This window comes from Amblyomma maculatum, chromosome 2 (genome assembly GCF_055883805.1).
Source record: "Amblyomma maculatum isolate TAMU_Amacu chromosome 2, ASM5588380v1, whole genome shotgun sequence".
In the NCBI taxonomy this organism is placed as follows: Eukaryota; Metazoa; Arthropoda; class Arachnida; order Ixodida; family Ixodidae; genus Amblyomma; species Amblyomma maculatum.
Genome location: NC_139345.1, coordinates 34,434,637 through 34,449,584, shown reverse-complemented (window position 1 = coordinate 34,449,584; position 14,948 = coordinate 34,434,637). Strand labels below are relative to the sequence as shown.

At 43.8% G+C, this 14,948-nt stretch overlaps 1 protein-coding gene across 1 annotated transcript in view; it reads right to left on the bottom strand.

Annotated features, from left to right (window-relative positions):
• Positions 1-14,948, bottom strand: part of Rbcn-3A (rabconnectin-3 alpha) — a 122,980-nt gene that overhangs the window by 42,871 nt on the left and 65,161 nt on the right. The window contains exons 33-40 of the mRNA XM_084593783.1: positions 14,247-14,521; positions 13,490-13,587; positions 11,566-11,731; positions 8,582-8,939; positions 7,147-7,573; positions 3,187-3,407; positions 2,345-2,421; positions 1,371-1,527 (exon numbers count right to left, since the gene is read on the bottom strand). Of these exons, the coding sequence (XP_084449909.1) occupies positions 1,371-1,527; positions 2,345-2,421; positions 3,187-3,407; positions 7,147-7,573; positions 8,582-8,939; positions 11,566-11,731; positions 13,490-13,587; positions 14,247-14,521 (1,779 nt within the window). The remainder of the gene's footprint in view (positions 1-1,370; positions 1,528-2,344; positions 2,422-3,186; positions 3,408-7,146; positions 7,574-8,581; positions 8,940-11,565; positions 11,732-13,489; positions 13,588-14,246; positions 14,522-14,948) is intronic.

The following is a 14,948-nucleotide window of genomic DNA, read 5'->3' as shown; positions in this document are numbered from 1 at the left end:
TGCTATCATGCCGGCTACGATGCTAGTTAATTCATTTGTATATCGGTGCAGTAAAGAAAATTCCGACTATGTGTCATTTATCCAACTCGCTCGTGCTAGCAGTGACTTTCCCAGACGAATAAATGTAGCAGGAAATTTCGGGTAACCTGTGGCATGCTCACCAAAATCCAAAGCTACTGAACAGAGTTTGGTTTGCCACTTGGGTCTCTTTTTCTTGCACATTTTACGTTTTCTGTTGTGCTGAAACACCAGCATGCATGTGGGTATGTGCAAGGCAGGCTTAGGATGATTGGCACGGCCGTGTCTGTGTGTGTGGGTGTAAAAGGTGTCAGCTGCGGGTGGATACTATCATGCCGGCTACGATGCTAGTTAATTCATTTGTATATCGGTGCAGTAAAGAAAATTCTGACTGTGTGTCATTTATCCAACTCGCTCGTGCTAGCAGTTCATTCTGATCGCCTTTTATCTTCATTTTCCATTTACTGCTAGCTTCGCAATTGTATCCCTTGCGCGTTCATTGCATTGAGCTGGGCATATGCTGTGACACTTGTAGAGCTTTTAAGACGTGTTTGCTAAATGACGCCATTTCTGCACTCGTTTTAAAGCCTTGATTTGAAGCAAAAAGTCAGCAAAATAGGCAGGTCAATGAGTCAACTCTTTAAATAAGGTAAATAATAAATAAGGTAGCTTTCATAACATTAGTGAAAGAACTGTAATTAATTTTGGCAGCAAAAGTAGCGGGTGCTTCAAAACATGAACGCATAAGTTTTAAGAGATTTTCAATCACACGATGTCTGGAATAAACGACGGTTTCATGTGGTGACCTGAAAATCGTACAGTCGAGGTTCTACTGTACTTAGCTTTTCCCCCAGGAAACTAGCTTTAAGAAAGTGTAACCTGGTCTGTGTGGTCTGTAAATTTTACGCATACCTCGGTCAAGGCTTTCGAAGGTGCTGTAACTACCGAGTACGCTTTTGCAGGCTAGTTGGTGCCTAAGCATTCTGTTATTTTGCGCAAAAAACAGAATGCTGTAACTACCTTCATGCAAAAGAAGCCTACCTTGTATATTTAGCCATCACTAAAGCTAACAAGCATGAGTAACCCGAAATTCATCGTGCTGCGTGCAGCACCAAGAAACAAATTAATTCCCAAGAGAATACAAAATGGTCATTGAAAACCGAAGTCCTCACTTCGGAAGCAAATCTGAGGCCTTATAGTAACATTTCGTTCACTAATTTCTGTATGCTCCCACCTTAAATATCACTAAGTGTATTCAATGAAAAAAACAAAAACAAGCATGATCATGGTAGCGAAATGTGACTTCGCTGCTGTCGTCCAGAATGTTGCACAGCAGTTAAAAAGAAGCCCACCTGAGGAATTCCCAGACGCCCGCATTGTAGCACCGTACTGGCAGAGCTCCTTGAGAGCTGCAACACAGCGCTCAAGCCAGACATAGAGCTGATGCCTCAGCTGGCCTCCATCCACCTCGAAGCCTGTCGCCAGTGTGCTCAGCTCCTCCATCATGATCTGCAAATACCAAGGAGTAATAAATTACTAAAAGCTATTCAGTCTCTCAATCCCAAACCAGGAGTTATCAGACTGGGTTATGCTGAACATCAAGTGTGTATATGAACAGAAATGTAATGAACTATTTTGAAACCGCACTGTGCGTTTAAGTTCTGTTCTATTGCATCACGCAAATGCACTCGCCTTCTGAATGCACTTTCCCTCAACACCATAAAAAGAAACCACAAGCCACCTAGGCACAACCACACAACTATGAAGAAAAGCTAAAAGCTTTCTCAGAACCTTTGCATTCCCTGGGATCAAATTCACGGCCAATACCTACATGGAACAGTCGTTTTACCAAAAAAAGGCAGCCAGGAACATCAGCTGACAGACCGAACGAGAATGAATTGATAAATAATTTGGGGTGTAAACAGTGACAGTAGTCTCAAGACTGGCACAAAACTAAACTTAGCTGCAAGGCATAATCAGTCACACAGAAATGATGCGCATGTGCACTGAGTATGGCTACGATTTTGACTTTCCACAGCATAACGAAGAGACCCGTCCTATTTGACTGCCGCACAAAAGTAGACCATTATACTTAGTGGCAAGAACAGGGAAATTTTATTTTTTAATACTTTTACCAGTCCCAACATACTATTTATTTGTCACATAAAAGTGTGCTAAAGTAAATAACACATTAGCAGAATTTCAAAAGCTCTAATGCAACCTCGAATTGTGCTGGAGCCCATCAGTGAAAAGAAGCAAATGATGGTAGCCAGTGAAGGTGGTCAAAAGAATTGCTACCGCTTCCATAAATTAACAGGTAGCTCACCTTGAGGCATGCCATAAATTTCAGTTGCTGTGCCATGATGTCCAGGGTCTCTATTCTATTTTGAACTTGGGATTCTTCTGCTAGAAAAAAAGGCAGAAAAAGCACAGTAGGAAAATTAACAGAAATATGATATATTGTTCATTAACTCCCAATGCCAAGCTACAATATCAGACTCACACAAAAGCAATCAGTACTGCTGGCTCCAACAAGCAGCAAGCACTATACCTGCTGGAAGCTGCTAATTGGATGTTTTTTGCTGCCTTCCCAAACCTGTGCTTACATCCCAAAACCACATCAGAGTAGGAATACATTTGCCACGTCTTCATCAAACCATTGCTCCAACTCTTACAAAATGTGTTGCTTAAATGCAGACATTACCAAAAGAAACATCATACAAGTGAGTGTGCAGCAGAGCAATTATTCTTTATTAGAGATGTGGAAGTATTAAATTTTTGGGTGTGAAGCAAATATGAAGCCAACATACCTAATAAAAATTTGAGATAAAACAAATCAAATATTTTTGAATACCAATGCAGGTCTCTGTGTGCTTGTGTGTTAAGTTCTGCAACTTTTTGCCAAGAGCTTTAGAGTAAATTGATGCAAGGAGCTTGCCGAAATGCATGCCACTGGTTTCTCCCGAGATCAAGGAATGCAGTAAGGGTAAAATAACCATGCTGCCTTTCATAGATGTATACTGAACTTAACACAAATGAAGCCCAAGAAAAGCAGGTAGTATCCTAGTCATTTCGGCCTTTAAGAGATTTTCGAAAGCAACTGCTTTTAGTAGTGCCTCTGCAAGCAGCTGACATGGATCACAGCATGCTGCAGTGCTTTGCACTTGCCTTCATCCTGCTGCTGTTTTGAGTCATTGCCCTTTGCATCTTCCTTGTCGACAGACAGCCCAGGCTGACTCCAGTCAAATGAGTCCATTTTGTTCGAGGCAGCTGTGGTCAGTGGCTGACTCCAGTCAAAGTCTTCCGCTTTCTGCTTGGGAGGCCCCGTGCTAAGGGGCTGGCTCCAGTCGAAGTCCTCGGCCTTTTCTGGGGCCTTTGTTAGAGGTTGGCTGGAGAGAAGACATTCACACAAATGTGGCAACTTCACAGCATGAAAAGATGTCACACATAAGAAGTACGGTTACAGCAACATAACAAAAGACATGACATGAAAAGATAAAAAATAAAGATGCACAAATATTGGTTAAGAAAACAAGCTTTCACCTTCGTTATAGTGCAAGTGTCGAAGAGAAGGTGTCACATTCACACAAAATAAATCAGAGACACATGTCCATAAAGATATGATTTTGAACTAAATGAGCTGCAAGACGACATGGGCCAACATTTCCCGAACTGAACAACACCGTGAGAGAACCGAAAATGTTCTCAGCGAGAAAGGCAGGCATGAGATAGGAAACGATTCATGTTGCTGCCTCTTCTGTTCACCTCGCCGTATGATGATGGCGATGATGCTGCTACACAAGCTTTACTGAAATGCACGGTGCTGAAATGCATGCCCCATAACTATAGTGAACTACATTAGGGGTAGTGGGTTAATGGAAGGCGGCACGCTGAGGCTGTTAGCGCCAACGCCAGCAGATGACGCTGCTGCATCCTTCACCTGGCACTTGCACGCTCGTTCGTAGCATCTCAATAAGTATAGTTGGATCGGGCAGGTATGTTCTTGAAGTTATTTGAGCTCCCTGATGTATATAGCCTCATGGCAAATATTAACGAAATAAAGGAAAACAGCTTCGATCCTCTTGTCAAGCCAAAAACGTTTCACATGGAATGTAGTTGGCATTTGAATACGTCCGCTGCACTTCACATAGGCACGTTAAATGTTGCTTAGACGGATTCCAGCGGGCTTTAATTAATTTTTGAGTGATGGGGGCAGGGGATTCGTGTGTATTCCCACATCGATGTGATACACGCGCGCCGTTAGGGAGGTTGGTGGTGGACAAGGCACACTGGCCACCCTCTACCGCCTCAGTCTTCCATAGCGACATAGTGCGGGTTTTCCTCTCTCCTTCCGGCCTAGCCAGGACACCTCCTCTCGCCGGTCCGAGCCGAGGAGCATGCGAATCGCTCGGCGTCTTTCAGCAGTTGGACGTGCACGTGCACGGTTCTGTCTTCCGCTGGGGAGACAGCCGCTGCACCTTTGTCTCCCGGCAATTGCATGCACTTACCGCTGCGGGCCATGAGCGTGAAGCCACACCAGGGGAGCAGAACACTCCTCTTACCTCCTTGCGCATACTTCTTCATTCGGTGGTTTTATTTCACCCCCGTACGCGAGCGGGATGTTCGCTCACTACGACGGTTGTATTTGAGTGTTCTCTTGCAGTGTACTCGAGCACAATAAATGCTGTTCGAGTATGCAAGTCGGTGTTTGTCCCCTCTGGCCCGAACCCGCTGCAGTGGCGACTTCTCGCACCGCAGGTTGGGGATCTCAGCTCTGTATGCTAGGGCTGGCACGCCGGGGCTAGATCTAGCATTTAGACCCCTTGGCACATTATTTCGATAGTAACCAACATAGCTTTTGACCTGTGACCGAGAGAAAAAGCCCAGAAAATTGAACAAGAAAAGTTTCAAACAGTCGAAATTTTAGTCGGTGTTATATATATCGTAATTACTCGCATATAAGCTGCCCCTGCTTATAACCCGCACCCCTAACTCTGAACTGTCAGAAAAAAAAAAAGTCCTCGCGTATAGCCCACACGTTTACCTGGAACAACAACAAAAAAAAAAAGACCAATAGAAAGATACAACTGCACATTCAGTGTCATTTCGTTTTTAAAGCATTTATTCAAACCACCACCACAACGTCACCGGTTATCCAATTCTCAATCGTCACCACTCTCATCTCACTGCTACCATCCGAGGCTTCATTGCCACTTTCAAAGATGTAGTCGTCCTCGGAACCATTCAAGCTGTTACTGATGGCACATTTTTTGAAGCTCTTACACACCATATCACCCAGTATCAGTTTCCACGCGTCCACGATCTACTGGTAGAGTAGTGAAATATCAGGGCTTTGCAAGTGTTCCGTTGGTGTGCGAGCGTAAAGGCAGTTGGCCATCCACTGGGCATATAGTTTAAACATGTCTTAAACGGCCTGTTCATGCACACGTCGAGCGGCTATAGCATGGACGTCGTGCCATCAGATATCACAACGAGGTCGCTGTTGGTCTCAGCGAGGCGAGCCTTCACAGCATCAGTGCAGTGGCCTCAGAAGGAATCCAGCACGAGCGTCGACTGGCGTGCCAGCAAGGCACCTGGTCTTCGTTCCCAGATCACTCAGATGCTGTCACCAAATAGGCCACTGTTCATCCAGGAATTTTCTTCCACACACACAACGATTCCTGGGGGCAGTGGTGTACTATATAGCGTCTTGCAACTGAATACGTAATACATATGGGTGCAGCTTTGTGCAGTCAGCCGAAGCACATAACATCACTGTGTACCGCAGCTTGGCATTTACACCGTTCAGCATGCTGACTGATTTGGAACCTTTTTTTTTTTATAGCCATGTCTATCGGCATCTCAAAGTCCATTGGGGTATGATCAGAGTTTCCTACCTGAGACAGCAAATAGTTGTGCTTCTTCCAAGTTCGATGACATATCGCTGAAAGCTCAATTTTTTCTCGTAAGTGCCAGGAGGCCGCTGGCACACTGTTCTTTGCTGTCGCATCAAAAATTTATGCCTTGTCATAAAGCGCTGAAGCCATCCACGGCTATCACGAAACTCGTGTGGAATTTCATTACCCGGGCCAGCTTCGGGGCTTTCATTTGAGCTATCTCCATCGAAATGGCGTGGCCACGACTCCTCTGCCCCCCAATGAACTTGGCAAGCTGCGTCTCGAGGTGGCGGTACAAACCAGCGTTCGGACCATAAAATGCTCGCCTGTCCTGGTTCGTTGTTTCAAGACTCTCTTTCTTCTTCCTCTTGTCACGAATGCACGACTCGTCGACGTCATGTTGTTTTGCTGCAGCTCTGCTGCAGATTTCTCCAGTAGTGGCTATAATCTTTAGCTTCTCTTTCACTGTGAAAGACTGTTACCGCATCGCACTCATAGCACAAAAACAAAGCAGGCCAACAGTGCAAACTTGGTTAACTGGTTGTTGAAACAGCACCTGACAAAAGGCCCAAGAACCATTGGCTGAACAAAGTGTGATCAATGGCAATGGCGTGACAATAAACAGACTATGCTATAGATTGGAGTTGGCTTTCTTTTTGCTGGCTCCTTATCAGCTTGACAAGTGTAGATGACGATGGGGATAGCAACCCCCCCCAACCACTTAAAAAATTTGCAGATAACCCACACCCTCACTTTTTAAACATATTTATCCAGATTTTGGTGTGGGTTATGCGAGAGTAAATACGGGACTCTATCGAGTGCGTGACGGAGCTATGGCAGATATCAAATAATCAGGTAGGTCCAGAAAATCTGGCGTCTGAAAAATCGGTCGGCAACTGTATTTAAAAACAAACTACTTTCTGAATGTCAGCATAGAATTTGACGTGGGTTTTTAACATTAAAACAGTTAACTAAGATCAAACATAACCTGTCCAAAGCTATAAATGATCGTGCACAGATTAAAGTCATTTGTAGAGATTTTTTAAAAGTCTTTGATAAGGTTTCTCATTCTAAAAAGGGGTTGTGACCTGAACTAGGTAAACAAACAAAAGAAGCAACTCACTTCATGTGTTACTTTAAGCAACAGCAAAGGCTGCAGGTGTTCATAGCATCCGTCTGAAGTATTGCCCTTCCTCTGCCCCTCAAAGATGCAGGATAACAAGTCTCTTACCTCCAATCAAATTCTTCTGCCTTCTGTGGCAGGGGCCCATTGCTGACAATCCCCGATGAAGCCGTCGCATCGGCGCTGTCTCGTCTTTTGGCAGGAGAGCCCTCCTCAGCAGTGATGCTGCCATTGTCATCGAGAATGCAATTGGGCAGCCGTGACAGCACCTCCAATGCAAGGGGAGGGCATCCTGCCCGGAAGTGTGCATGGCTCGTCGTGAAGAACAGCCGCCGTTCCAGAGGGGTAATGGTGTCGCTGCTCGTCGTGCCTCCCGGTGTCAGTGTCTTGGCCATTGTGTTGCCCCCCTTGAAGCCAGAGAGCAGCACTGCTCGGCCGTGCTTGCGGCGCACACTCAGGGACTTGGCCAGGTGGCGTCGTACCACCAGAGGGTGTGTGCGCAGGTACAGGTAAAAGTTGAACACCCCAGGGTCCGCTGTAACAAGAACAAATATTGCTCACACAGGTCTCCACTAAAGTGGAAAAACTGCATTCAATCCACCAAGAACCTTCCCCCCGCAAAAAAATGAGATCAACGTTAGTTTTCACTTCTTGCAAACACACCAATGCTTGGGACAAAGTAGCTCCATAACCCCAACCTGCAAACCAAGTTCATTTTATGCAAGACATTCAAATTCTCACTACACTTTCAGTAAAGAACAGGTACGGTCACTTCAAAAAGCTGCTTGCACATCAGCTGTCTACAGTTCAACTGGAGATAACCTGCTGTAACATAAGAATTGCTCCTTTTATCACATTAACAAGTGACCTAAGCACAGCGTTTTCATCAGGCTGATCTGATGTCTTTAAATGATGCACAAACATTACTGCTTCACAGAAGAAAAAATATGGAGCTGGATAGTGCACTCTGGAATTTGTATTTTTGTCTATATAAAAAAAGGAACATGCACATTACTCAGGCATACAGATCAGCACACAATACAGCATACAAAGCATGAAAAGAAACTTAAAGAAATACAGGCTCTATGAACAAGTAGCATGTGCCATTACAACTAGCTTTATGTTCAGAAGGTTGAAGACGTTTGTGAAATGTTTTCTCATAAAAAATTGTTACGAAAATAATATTGACAGCACACATGGAAGCTCTGCTGCAGCTGGACATTACACTGCCAGAGTCCTAGCTGAACTTTTCTTAGCAAAGTTTATGGACATTACAGGTCAAGCATGGCTGTCACACTTGGTTAGGTTTATAGGAACATAGTGCACGGATACAGTTAGGGGCCACAGTGCAAGCACATGTTCGCTATGCTATTTTGATGTATACTACTGCCCTAATTAGGGTGTGGATGTAGTTATCGACAGATGTCTCAGCATCTAAAATGGACCGCATATTGCTGACGAAAACTGCACATAATAATTCAAGCCCTTGTTAACTTCAAGGTATTATGAGCCTTTGCAAATGTTATTTTTTCAAGTTTTCCACCTGTGTCGTCCACTACAGAGGGGCCCTTGTCGCTAGAGGGGGTGCGCTCAGCCACCCCGCTGGTCTGCTGCTGCTGCTGGTCCTCCTGGTGTATCCTGTGGTGCTCTTGGCCCACGCGTGTCTGCAGCAGCGTCGTGAGCGAGTCCTCGTAGCGCTGCAGCAACCACAGGGCCATGGACCGCAAGAACGGGTCTGGGTGGGCCAGCTCCTGAGACGCTGTTGCCGCCCCTTCAGGCAGACCCAGCACTTCAGCATCGAGCAGCCGCTGCAGGTGCTCGGGGGTTGAATCCATGTCGCCCTCGTACAGCCGAACCACCACCATGGCCAGTTGCAGGTCCTCCAGCTTGTTAAGGCACACCTGCAAGAAAACAAGGATGATCAACACAAACCTGCGATAAATGCCACAGCTGTCGGCTGTCTTTTCAACATGATCTACAACTTCTGCATTAGCATTTTGTTCCACAGGCCAAAGAGTAAAAGGTTAGCTAAATAGTCGTAAAATAGAGGTGTGTGAATACTTAAATAACTGAATATGAATCAAGTAACAAGTTCTCAAATTATTCGATTCTCAAATCAAATACCTAGCATTCGGACGACCCAATATTCTATTCCAGCACCCTCTGCCGCGCTGAAGAGGCCGCCCCTCCCGGAAAATACAAGTTGTGCATGTCGCAAGGACGAAGCTTTGCCACTCTCGGGACTCTGACAACCAAAGACGGCTTCATCTGCGAAGGCGGAAATGTAAGGCAGCGCTGAGGAGAGAAGAAGGAAGTGCGAGAAAAGAAGCCCGCCATCTTTTCGTGAATGCATCATGCTAAGGTGGAGTCATCCCTATAAGTAAACCTAACAATATACTGCGACAGGCATGGCACTGCTGCAGGGAAGGTTATACAATAAATCTCATTGATTCATCATTACAACCACCTTGATTACACCCAGAGCTTTTAGATCATAGCAGTTGGAAAACTCTGCTTTAAAAAGTGACTAGTTTTAAATACGCACTTTTCGGATGCCTATGAAATGTCACGCCATCTAGTCCACTGCCACAAAATCATTGGAAAGCGTGATAGCTGCGAATGCTGTTTGAAGTGAAAAATGCTAAGAGCCGGTGTCATGATCGCAGCTGACCGCATGCTTTTGTTGATTCATAGATGCAAGGATAAACGACTCCAGCAAAAAACTGCCACTTCTTAACGTCTGTAGCTGCCATATCTGACGCTATGCTGCACATAACTCAACAATAAGAATGAACGACTCTCGCAAAAAAAAAAAATAAATAAATAAATAAAAAAAAATAGTAGAGAGAGAGATCTGCCGCTTCTTAACGTCCGCAGGTGCCATAGTCACGTCAGCCGCCATGCACAGAGGGTTCGCAACACACGCCGAAGAAAGAGTCCAACGTTCTGTCTGAAAACGGGCTGAACTGGCTTGGCGCATGCGTAGCACGTGCTACTGCGAACGAAGGCCGGGAGAGAGGAAGGAGAAAGATAGCTCGGCAAAAGAATGGGCACACCCTTCCGCTTCGCTCTATGGCGTTTTCCCTCTCTAGTTCCCACTGGTTCTCTCTGGTTTATTCACGCACATGGCTTGCAAACGTCACGTGTTGGCACGCGGGAAACAATAACCGCAGATGCGCGCCTTTGGGGAATGGGCGCGGCACTGCCCTAGACTAGCCGTCGCCGAACTGTCCCCTTATTCCTTCCGCGCATGGCTTGAAAACGTCATGCGGCAAACGGCTGAGGGTGATGAGATCATTTTTGGGGAAGGCGCACTTTCGAGTGCGTGGTGCAGAGTTCGATATATTGAACGAACGCTGAAATTGAGTTCCATATATGACGCAGCTTTCCTATACTTTTACATGCGATTTTCAAGGGTTCCGTGATTTCCGCGAGTTCGATATAACCAAAATTTTATATCTCCGGGTTTGATATATCTAGATTCGACTGTATATGCAGGTTTTTACAGTATATATTGTTCTAATGTTTAAAGCCCTCATTACTGAGAAAAACCTGGCCACATTTCCGTTCATTACATTTCCGTTCATTCGAACATGTGGATGAGCTAGCACGTGCATAGGACACACTAGAAAGGGTGATGATATGTGAACAATTCAGAAATATGACCACTATATATTGCGAGCGGTGCTGGTTTATCAGTATCAGTAAGGGTGGCTAAAATTAAATATAAGCTTTTCTACAAAGCAGAGCTATGAAAAGAAATGTAGACAGTTATGGCAAATAACCTTTTTCCCCTCAGCATATTTACAATAGATACCTGTAAGGTCGATCCAGGATAAAATAAGGGAAGGGAAACCATACAGTAGTAATAGCAATAAACTTTATTCAGTGGAATACTTGTACGTTGTTTACAACTGGCCTAATAAGTTTGACATAATGCTCACACAACTAATACCCCTGACTCTAGGCCATTTTCAAATGCTACTGAGTTGTGAGTTTGCGACATTCTCAGTTGCGATTAAACTCGGAGGAGTTTTGCTGCTGCTACAGGAAAAACTCGATCGGCGTCGAGAGGTTTCATCACCTCACACAGAGGTGGTGTGGAGCCCCCGCCTACAAGTTTAAGATCAAAAAGGTTAAAAACAAAGTTATTATTTGGTACACTATGTTATTCACTCTTGAAATGGACACTGCTATTTGGGAGAAACTGCACGGCGTTCATGCACTTTTCAGAAATCTGGTGTTCAGATCTCTGTGAATGCATTTCCTATGCTTCTGTGTACAAATATTGTTTGTTTTGAAGATCAAGATTTTTGAATAACATGGACTTTTTCACTACCCAGAGATGTTTACAGTATAACCGAGAATTTACTGCACTCTAGCTTGCTCTGACCCTGGCTTTTCACATGTTCACATGCACTCAGATATTCATAACAAAATTATGCTTCTCTTCCACAAGTGTACATGACTAGATATACTATTAAACTGTGGAAAGTTAAAGGGAAGAAGAAAGGAAAGAAAGGTCACCTGCACGGCATCTTTCACGGAACTGGCGAGAAGAAAAAATGCTGCGGCGTGCTCAAACTGCTGCTTCCCAAGAAGCACATAGGCATTCTTGAGTGCTGCTTTCCTCCAGCGGTCTTGGGAGAAGTCATTTTGGAAGAAGTCCGTCATTCGCTTGTCATTTACAGTCCTTCCGTCAAGGGGAGAGCAGAAAAATTATCAGTCAGCACCAAATGCAAGGATGAAGCAGAATGCATTTACTAAAGGTGTGTGCCAATAATGAATTTCCAGTAGGAAGTGAATACAAAGCAGAAAAATTATCTTGTTCAAACACTTTCAGAACAAGGCTCATACTTTATAATCAAAGTGAATACAATAACTATATTCCAGAAATGGCAAAAGATGAACAAGTACAAAATTGAGCTTGCAGAAACAAACTTTATTTTAAAAAGTCGGTCATTGTCGCCGGCCTTTACTACTTGCCAGCAAACAAAAGCAAAAGTGTGTGAAAATATTAAAATTTTCAAATACGAATTGAATACGAATAGAGGGAAAAAATGCATTCAAATATCGAATCAAATATTTGGGCTGAACGGCTGGGTTAGTGGGACAGTGAAGCTGCCAAAGGGCGGCCTTTCCACAGCCCTTTCATGTACTTACATATAGCGCATGAACAATTAAATTTTATGCAATTCAATATTGAATACATGATCAGTGAAAAAAAAAAAAAACATTAAAAAATGCAAACTTCATATGGTATTTGCAAATAAAATTGAACTATAATTGCACAGAACTGTATACTGATAAATCTAGTATAAATTTTATACAAGATTCCATATACTAGTGTTTTGTACAGGAAGGATCTGCATAAAACAAGGTGAGGTTGTATACCAGTGCTGAATACAGTAAATCCTCTTTAATTCGGCCTTAAAGGGACCAGAAAAAATGTCTGCATTAGCCACAAGATTAAATTATAAAATGTGTCTGGAGAAATATACAAGAAGACTGCTGAAAACTGCTTGATTCGCTGTAACTTAGCCTGATGAACACTTGCACAATGATTGTCTGCATTTGAGATGAAACCGAAGTGATGAAAGTCAAGTGAGATTGAAAGGTTCTTTTCACACATTGGCCTCATCACGTTTTGAGGATGCTTCACTGTAAAGCCCACGTGGCCAAGCATTGCGGTGAAGCACAAAGTGCGGTAAAACTGCTGTATTCAAAAATACTCAGTGTATTAGGCCAGTTTCGACAATTCGAAAATTTCGAATATGAGTATGAATCGAATACCAAATATATCTGATTCATATTCGAGATTTTTAACATTCACACATCCCTAACCTATAGTAAAGTGATAACATGATTACAGAGTTCATATAGGAGGTTGGCTCCCAAAGTTCCCAGTCTGCAGCTTTAGAACCTTCTTCAATTTACATATGTTATGCAACCTATACTTCACTAATATGCAATAAAGTAACTTCAAAATTACGACATACAATGGTTTGTTCCACACCATCGTCTGTTACGGTTTCTATGTGACTGTGTATGTATACTGCTAGCTTGCAGGCAGGTGGCACACTGCTGCAAGAAGCGCGTCACTTGCATAGACGCAGTGTATTGATGAGTAATACATTTGAAAAAGTCATCGAAAGTTGGTGCATAAATATAGAGCAGAGGAAATAGTGTTTGATTCAATTTTGGTTCTTGTTTCTTCGCGTCAACTGCAGCGAAAAACAATTGTAGCAATTCTTTCTCCTTTCTAGAAGTAACCTTACCGTTACTTTGCCCACACTCAATTATCGATCGATACTTCGAAATATCGAAAACTATTTCATGTTACCCTTAAAGTCTGGCACATTCGGGTTAGAATGCATTTACATGACCCAATATATTACTGTCATGTGTTAGGGTTCAGCGGGAGAAAGCGTGACCCGAATTTGCCACATACCTGTAGAGCCCAGCCAGAATTGTTTTCTTCTTTAGTGCCAAGTAGTAGAGCGCGGCATCCAAAGGGTTATTATTTGCCTGAAAGGAGCTCTTGGCTAGCTGAAATGAAAAGGAGAAAATGTGACAACCTTAGCTTATTATTTACAACAGTGCTGCTCCTCAGACGGAACACTAATTTATAAGTTAAAACTTATAACCCCTAGTTTCAACAGCTTTTTTTAGAACAGTAAAAGACCTACATACAAGTACTAAAGAAAATTTACGGGAGGATCAGATATCTGATAAGACAATTCTGCGAAAGTAGTTGGATACGCCCTCAATGATTAGTTTGATGCTTTGAGTCTAATAAATGCTTTTACTTGATACCGAGGCTTTGTACATGCGACAGGTACAGCAGCACTGTTTTGGCATTAAAAAAAAAACTCTGCAAAGCAGCTATGCTAATGGTCAATCCAGACCGTGCCCTCCAACAGTAGCGAACCCTATGTTCAAGCTTTTGCAGAAGCAGTACATGCTAGGCAAAAAGAAAAGTCTCGCAGATTATATTTCTCTCAAAGAAACCATTGCCACGCTGATTTAATGAGCTTGAACAAAAGGTGAAATGCTACATAACTGATCAAAGGACATGGCTACCGTTCCATCCTTTTCAGCAAACTTTTTTTTTTCTTGCCCGCACTGCGCTTTCCAGATATTCACTTCCCACTCCGTGCAGCACCGCATGAAACTTAAACTAAGCATTTTTGGAGCAGCACACGTGCCTTCTCCACAATGCGCCGCAGAAGCTGGTTGGAGCGGACCCACCAACCAATGCCGAGCTCTCTGAGCTCGGCCCAGCGGAGGTTGGGCTTCTGCAGAGAGGGGATCAGCTGCACCAGCTCCTCCTGGGTCTCGGAATGGAAGGCCCACACCAAGTTGTGTGGTCCCAGGCCTTGGCGTTGTAGCTGCGCTCGCTGTGCCAGTGGCAGGCACCGCACCAAGTAGGTGTGGTGACGTACCGCCAGGAAGTACCGAAGTCCGCAGTCATCCAGAGAGTCTGTAAACATCATTTATGGAGCATCAGCAATCAAACATCCTACACTTACAGCGGCAGTAGCCTTTATCATACGGTGCAACTTCACGAGTGATACTGGAGTAAAACTTAAGGAACAAAAAAAAAGGGTGGGAACAGAAACTTACCTTGGCACAACTTTAATGTAAAAAGAATAGAATTCCAACCCAAAACAGGAATGTACAATCATTACGGGGGGTATCTGACTGATTTGCAACAAGTATATATCTTTCTCTCTTAGCACCCGAGTCCTCTTGTTAGGCATGTGCCGCCGACTCGGACACAACAATCCCAAGAAAGACTTTTCCATTAAAGCGACAACTACGATGCATTCCTGTGTGTAAATGGCTCAGCAGGTCCGATATTTTACGTTCAGTGTTGACAAAACCTTACACTTACAAAAAGATGAAGG